The 8,639-nt window shown below is 41.9% G+C and overlaps 1 protein-coding gene across 1 annotated transcript; it reads right to left on the bottom strand.

The window, feature by feature from the left end:
* Positions 1 to 2,493: 2,493 nt before the first annotated feature.
* On the bottom strand, positions 2,494 to 3,347 carry LOC110884444 (cysteine-rich repeat secretory protein 55). Its single transcript, XM_022132154.2, has one exon. It carries the CDS (start codon positions 3,335 to 3,337, stop codon positions 2,555 to 2,557), a length of 783 nt encoding a protein of 260 aa, XP_021987846.1. The 5' UTR covers positions 3,338 to 3,347; the 3' UTR covers positions 2,494 to 2,554.
* Between the last annotated feature and the right edge of the window lie 5,292 nt (positions 3,348 to 8,639).

Below are 8,639 nucleotides of genomic sequence, written 5' to 3' on the forward strand. Positions count from 1 at the left end.
TTTTGAGCATGTTTGGAGTTCCTTATACTTTAACTTCATTTTAGAGCCTTGAAATGGGGTTAACGGGGCTTAAACATGTCAAAAATGGGCCGAAATGCATGTTTCACAAGTTCAGGGACTAAACTGCAATTTCTGCATAGTTAGCCCAGGCGGGCCGCGTAAGTTATTGTGCATGCTTACGCGGGCCGTGTGAGACACCCAGTATCAGAAAACTGTTTTCTGAAACAGCAGCTGGTATTCAGTGAATTTGGACATGCTTTTGATCATTCTATGGGCCAATTTTGATGGTTTTTCAATACCCATTGTATTCAAATATCATGGGCCCAAGTGGAGGGTCTAGATCGAAGCTCGTTTCCTGATAAACGATCCTAACGGTTCTAGAAACCCCTTCACTTGCAAAACCCACATTTGATTTTCTGAGATATCTCTAAGTTGGAGTGCTAATCACTTCATACCTGAGATTACTTGGAGAATCAAAGCTTGCGGGGACCTTCTGTGCCGTTTGATTCCGTGCTCCCTCTAGCTTGCTTGGTAGTTGTTCAAGACTTCTAAGCACTCTCATGTGCTGCTTTGTGATGATTGTTGATACATGCTACACATAGGATGGACTCGTGCCTTAGCGACTTTAAAACGTGGAAGATAATAGTTGTACTTATTTGATTGTATTAAAACAATGAGTTCATTTATTCAATAAAACAAAATTATTTATTCCATGGCTGTGAAACAATGATTCTGTTACAACACTCCCCGACGTTTCCGCCACGTTTTGTTGTTTTACGTGGTCGGGGTGTGACAGTTTTCACTCACTGACTCTCATAGTCGGACGAGGCATTGCAAATACTACTACAAAGCCATGAGTTTGACACACAAAACCTATGTTACTCACCAACATTCTTTGTTGACCGTCTTTTTCACATATGTTTCAGGTGCTAATGTGTGACGATTATGAATGCATGCTACACGTAGGATGGATTCGGGCCTTAGTTTACTTTAAAACTTAAAGACAATTGTTTTGTATTTTGTTTGTGTTATCCAAAGACGGTGTAAATTATTAATTCAATAAAACAAAACCTTGAATAGCATGTGTTTGAAACAATTCATGTAACATGACTCCCTGACGTTTCTGCCGCGGTTTGTTGTTTTACGCGGTTGGGGTGTTACAGGAACTGACTAAGACTTAAAACACTAACATTTAATAGTAACAACTAGTAATTAAGACTCAAAACACTAATAGCTACAATAAGAAGAAATATGAATAGTGGAAATACGAAGAAAGGTACTGATATTTGGAAAAACAGTCATATATTGCTCAATTATCAGTCCAATATCAGTCAAATATCGGTTAATATCTCCGATATTATCGTTATTGATATTCTGATGATATTTTGCACTAATATCTTGGTAGGGGACCGAAAACCGATATATCACTGACGATCAAAAAATAAAACAAATATAATCAAGGCGATAGCTATGTCAACTTGCTGGCGAATTTGAAAGGGCAGAAATGAGAAAGATTTCAGTGGGGTTGTGGTACAAGGGCAAAGAATAGTGGACGCAATTGTGGAAATGTCATTTCTGTGGATCCAACTGAGAACAAAATGGAAGAACATAACGTAGGATGCATGGATGAGAGACTAAGTTTGGAGAGCTGAGCTTTGTGTAATGACGACAATAAAACTGGGGATTATTGCTAGATCCATGTATTAATTTTGGTATATGTTGTGATGTATGTTTGTTTTATTCTGCTTGCCTCTCTTAGATGGTATTTACTTTTCTAAAAAAAGATCTGTGTAGGCTCTTCTGTCTACGCCGGGCAGACATTGTCATCTGCAGACTGTTTGTTTTTCCGAAGACATTTCATTAAAAAAATGTCTACGCGAGCACTTCTTGTTGCAGACTTGCCACAACCACTTTTAAGATCTTCTAAGATCTACAGATGGTTAAACACCACCACCCACGATGACGACCACCACCCATGTCTACTAAGAGGAAGAAGACATCACAAGAACCTACAAATACGAAAAGCCAAGAATAATGATTATTTTTGTGCATGCGTTAATTATTTATGGATATGCTAAATTGTTTCAAGTTATGTCATGACAAATATCTAGATGTTGCATATGTTTAGGTGAAGAAACATAAAGTCTAAACCAATGAGTTTATCTTTGTGGGAATGGTCTCGTAAAAAAGGGCAATTCTTAATCTTTCCTTGATCAATGATTAGGGAAGTAATCTGCAAAACAATACACTGTGAAACTCGTTACAAGGAGGAGAGGTGGTAATGAGTCATAGCAACCAGGATTGGGATTGGTTAACTCAAATGTTGATAATTTGTCGAAAAATAATGATTCCCATTATATAGGATTATTTTAAGAGCATATTACATGTGAAATATTATTTTTTTGATTTATTTTATATCACAATATCCTTTTATAACTCAAAAGACTTGTGCCTGGTTAACAATATCCAAGAATGAAAGACCAGATGATTATATACATCAAACATAAATTTATTGATAAATCTTCAACTAATTTCTTCGAATCGTCACTAAAACTCAATGTTTTTTAATGACGGATACGTAGTTTGTCATCGAAGAGCTTTCGAGAGCGGACTTCGCATCAAGTGGAAAGAAAAAAGGATACAATTCATATCTAACATAACAACTGCTATATATAATTCTACACCCTTTCTTGCTGTCGCAATAAGTCGGAAAATTCCCAACAGCAATCGCTAAGCATTGCCTACACGAAAGCTGTGACAAATCTTGTGTACACTGAGACAAAGCATAAAGTGTCACAAAATCTGTCAACTTAGTCTCATCTTTCGCGATACCTTTGTTACCAGGCGCACTCGCTAATGAATTAATCCGATACATAAGTGCTCCCAGAGCGCTATTGAACGTTTTTGGGTCCGTTACGTTTTCAACATTATAGTAAAACGTTCCGTACCCCGTGTCAACTTGCCCAAAGAAGTTTTCTGTGTTGTACCGGATGAAGCAATATTCGTACCAAAGCCTAGCATCAACCCGGTCTGGACAAACTTTTTTTATTTCTTTTGCGGCGGTTTGGATGCAAGTCGAGCACTCATCGCTGGGAACATCCCCTCGGCACTGGGCTAGACCATAAACTCGGGATTGACCTGAGCCTAATGAGGTGGCACTATATCCCGATTTGGAAGTGGCTTGGACCAGTGTGGTTAGAAGTGAATCGATATTTTTTTTTATTTCAGATGTTGTGGTGTTTGAGTTTTCGTTGCATAACTGGGCAGATGGGTCTGTTGATTCTACATAAAGAATGCATAAGGAAAAGATAATGAGATATTGGAGAGTAAAGGCCATTTTTCTCGATTGTTGTTTTGATAATGGATGAGCTAGGTTGTGTATATATAGATAGTCCTCACACACAAACTAGTCAAGTTGTGTGACTTCTTATTTTTCTAAATTTAATCACTAATAAATCCTTAAGAAACTAGTTTTTAAACGTCTTATAAATTCGGGTCACCTAGGTACACTCATTGGCAAAGGTAATTAACCCATTCATGATCGCTTATCTTTGGCCATTCGTGATCTGGTCCGTCACCAATTCCAGATCGAGGAAACGCACCACCCGAAAGGCCACTATGATAAAACCCCTGGCTCGCGCATGACATTTGTCACGAATAAGACTTCGACCAGCGACCTCCCCTACTGATCTCATCTCAGGATACTGCTAGATCGAGCACTGGCCTATTTGAGTAATATCATAAAAAAATTAAATGGTTTGCAATTTTAAATGAAAAAGTGTTTGAATCTAGTTTATTTTAAAATACATTGATTTGTGATTTTTAGATGGCTTGTTCTGATTGAACTAATATTCCAAAGTGTACCAAAATAGATGTGGAAATATCAAAAAGGTGTCGGTGTGGATAAGAAGGCTAAGGAGATTGTTCGTGGGCTCGTCTTGGTGATTTGTTGGTGTATTTGGAAAGCTAGGAACGCTAAGTTATTCTCAAATGGTAGAGGTAATACTGTAATGGTGAAGAGATTTTTGCGGTGGTGTCTCTAGGTTTTCTTTGGTTAAAATGTAGATCCAAACATCGCAAAATAGTTTGGAGAAAATGGTGTAATTATCCTTTGTATATGTTGTAGTTGGTGCGATGCAGTCCTGCATTTTTTTGCTAGGCCGGCCAATTTTAATGAAGTTTACCTTTAAAAAAAAATATTAGGTCTTTTTTGTTTAACTATAATTATAATATAATGATAGTAGGGACAATAGTTTGACTAAATTTTCAATGAGCTGACTTTTTGGATATATTAAAAGTCAATAGTTTGACTTTGTGTTAATTGCGGATGGCTGTATTTTGTGATTCACACCACCACTCAAAGTTGGTTAACATGGAAACAGTGCATTCAATTGTGATGATCTTTCTACCGGTGCATAAGGTGTTTGTATGTGATGCATGAGCAATTGCACATGTACAGTTGTGGTTCGTGTGGACCTGCTTATAAGCCATTAATTATGTAGCCGATATATTTGAACATCTTTATCATGGACTTAGTCAGGGAACCACTATATGGACCTATTCCACCACACCCCTTGATCTTAGTTTATCCTATTACACTTTGAATTTGCACCAACTTTCCCGTTCTAATATTTGCAATTTTGCCTTATTCTTGACCTAAAAAAGTCGTTAATTTAGGAGTAGAATTATTCGCTTTCCATATATTCGTTGTATCTTGTATTATAAATGGAGGAGAAATATACAAGACAATTCATTCAGAAAATTATCATCTTATATGGTATCAAGTCTTTTGATCCATCTCCACCCTCCCTCCAGCCGGCCCTAGTTCTCCTCCCTCTGCCTTCCGCCTATTTTTTTTTTCCTCTGCCCTCTGATAATTTTTCTTCTGCCCTCTGATCCTTTTCTTCTGTCATGGACACCAAGATTCATCCTGCCATGACAGTTAGCAACATCAAAAACATGGTCCCGATTACCCTTGAAGCCGTGACCACCCACTACACCACATGGACTGCTCTCTTTGAAGTCCATTGCAGGGCTTATCAGGTGTTCGACCACCTAAAACCCAACACTGCTGCTGCTGCTGACGTCGAGGCGGCTGCTCTATGGTCCCGTATTGATGCCATAGTCCTTTAATGGATCTATGGTCTTTTAATGGATCTATGGCACCATCTCCAATGACCTCCTTCTCATCATTCTTAAACCCAAACAGACCGCCCATCAGGCGTGGACAGCCATAGCCAATCACTTCAACGATAACAAGAGTGCTCGCCAGATTCAACTCCAACAACAATTCTCCAATATCCGTCTTGAAAATTTTCCGTCCATGGCAGCCTACTGTCAGCAGGTAAAACATCTCGCTGACCAACTCGATAATGTCGGTGCCCCCGTCGATAACCAACGCCTTGTGACCCAGCTGCTAAGCGGGTTAACCGAACAGTACGAGAGCATCTCTGCTGTCCTCCAACACCGGGAACCCCTACCTGAATTCAGCGAGTGTCGGTCTCGCCTAACCATGGAAGAAAACAAGAAGAAGTCGCAGACCACCCGGGCCGCTGCCTCTGCCTCCACGGCTCTGGCAGCCACCATGGCTTCTCCCGCCTAGGTCGATTACTCGGCTGCTCTTTCCAACCGTGGACGAGGCAGGGGCAATCGCTCTCGAGGTCAAGGTCGAACCAACAACAACACCCGTAACAATCGTCCTACAGGAAACCCACCTGCACATTCGTATATTGTTTTCCCACAATCTTGGGCAGCCAACCAATGGGCTGCCTTCGCACCTCAACCCTCACCCTGGCCGTAACCAACAGCAACCATCCCCCTTGCCCATACCCCTCAAACCCGACACCATCTAACAACCCGAGCATCCTTGGACCTCGTCCCGATCAGGCCTATGCAGCAGGTTTCACACCAACAGACATACAACAAGCACTCTACACCATGTCCCTTCAACAACCAGATCCAACTGGCTATATGGCCACCAGTGCTACCGGTAACTACACTACTCCGCAAGGTAACATCTCCCCGTCTTCTTTTAATTCTTGCACTAATAAATTTATTATTGTTGGAAATGGCATGCAAATCCCCGTTGTTGGACAAGGTAACCATACTCTACCACCACCATACCCACCCCTCAAGTTGAACAACGTCCTTATTGCCCCACAATTAATTAAAAACTTAATTTATGTTCGTAAACTTACAACCGACAGTTTACTATCTATTGAATTTGACCCTTTCGGTTTTACTGTGAAGGACCTCAAGACCAAGGATCCCATCCTTAGATGCAATAGCTCGGGCGATCTCTATCCTTTGACTGCTCCTCTTCCCAAAACCAACACTCAACCTACTGCTCTTGCTGTCACTTCTCAAGACTGTTGGCATCAACGCCTTGGGCACCCGGGCGACAACTTATTGCATTCTTTAAGATTGTCTTCTTTTATTTCTTTTAATAAAAATAAGACCTTGCTTTGTCAACCATGTGTTCTTGGCAAAAGTATTAAATTTCCTTTTAATTCTTCTTGTAATGCAACACATTTACCCTTTGACATTCTTCATAGTGATTTGTGGACCTCCCCGGTTTTAAGCACCGGAGGTCATCGTTATTATGTATTATTTCTAGATGATTTCACGAATTTTTTATGGACATATCCCCTTGCAAACAAATCTCATGTCTTCTCTACCTTCACTCAATTTAACAACCATATAAACACCCAATTTGAACGAAAAATTAAACAATTTCAATGCGACAACGGTAAGGAATATGCAAACGCTTCTTTCCAATCGTTTTATCACCAACAAGGCATGCACTTTCGTTTCTCTTGTCCATACACCTCACCCCAAAATAGAAAAGCCGAACGAAAAATACGAACAATCAATAACATGATTCGCACTTTACTTGCCCAGTCTTCGTTACCTCCCACCTTTTGGCATCATGCCCTCGAAACCGCAACCTACCTTCTCAACGTCTTACCCAACAAACACCACAACTTTCAATCCCCCACTACCCACCTATATAACTGCGACCCCACATATGATCACCTTCGTGTGTTCGGCTGCCTGTGTTACCCACTTCTTCCCTCCACTTCTATTCATAAACTTGCTGACCGCTCCAAACCTATGGTGTTTCTTGGCTATCCACCAAACCATCGGGGCTACAAATGCTTTGATCTCACCTCCAATTCCATCTTTATATCCAGGCACGTCCAGTTTGAGGAAACCATATTTCCTTACGCCACCACCTCACCACCTCCGCCACAAGCCTATGATTTTCTCACCCCACCGTTTAACCCTCTACTTTGGCCAAATATATCCCAGCCAGACCAACCTTCTATTTCGACCCAATCCACCCAACCGGCCCACTCTCATTCTTCTACGGCCCATTCCACCAGCCCCAACTCCACACCGGCCCAACCCATCACCTATTCCCACCGTCCGCGTCCTCAACCTGCCCACAGCTCTCAACCGGCCCCATCCCACACCACTACTCCGTCGATATCCGTACCTGTCGAAGGACACCACCCGACTCCCTCGATTTCACCTCCACCACCTCCACCGCCACCACCAGCCGTCCGTACCATGCGCACACGTGCCATGGACGGCATCTCCAAACCAAAACAACCTCTCAACCTCCACACTACAACCATCACCCCCATACCCAAATCACCTCAAGCCGCCTTGTCCTCTCCGGATTGGTTTAATGCCATGTCTAACGAATTTAGTGCACTAATTAAAAATGAGACTTGGGATTTGGTTCCTCGTCGGCCTGATATGAATATTATTCGTTGTATGTGGTTGTTTAAACATAAGTTTCAGTCTGATGGCTCTCTGGAACGGTATAAGGCACGTTTGGTCTGTGATGGCCGACGTCAGCAGGTTGGCATAGATTGCGGTGACACCTTCAGTCCGGTTGTTAAACCGGCTACCATACGCTTGGTTCTCACCTTGGCTCTCTCTCAGTCATGGTCAATTCACCAGTTGGATGTCACTAACGCATTTCTTCATGGGCACTTGGCTGAGACCGTTTACATATACCAGCCCATGGGGTTTCACAACTCAAAATTCCCTTATCACGTGTGTCGTCTGAAAAAGTCTCTCTATGGACTTAAACAGGCACCACGCGCGTGGTACCAGCGTTTTACTGACTTTGTTTTATTGCAGGGGTTCTTCCAAAGTAAGTCTGACACATCTTTGTTTATTTATCGGCAAGGAGCGGACACCGCTTATCTCCTCATTTATGTTGATGATATCATCCTGGCCACCTCATCTGATTCCCTGCGCCAACGTCTAACTTGCTGGAGAATTTGCTATGAAAGACTTGGGTTCTCTCACTTATTTTCTGGGAATCTCTGTCACTCGCACAGGTAACCGCATATTCCTGTCTCAGCAAGCATATGCCAAAGACATCACACACCGGGCGGCTATGGATTCATGCAAACCTGTGGCTACCCCTGTTGATACAAATTCCAAATTAGGTGCTACTTCTGCGCCTCCCTTTAGTGGCCCCACTAAATATTGCAGTTTGGCGGGTGCTCTTCAGTACCTCACTTTCACCCGTCTGGATATCTCCTATGCAGTTCAGCAAATTTGTATGCAGATGCACTCTCCTACAGAGGCTCACTGGAATGCCCTCAAACGCATCATTC

Source organism: Helianthus annuus, chromosome 7, assembly GCF_002127325.2.
Source record: "Helianthus annuus cultivar XRQ/B chromosome 7, HanXRQr2.0-SUNRISE, whole genome shotgun sequence".
NCBI classification, from domain to species: domain Eukaryota; kingdom Viridiplantae; phylum Streptophyta; class Magnoliopsida; order Asterales; family Asteraceae; genus Helianthus; species Helianthus annuus.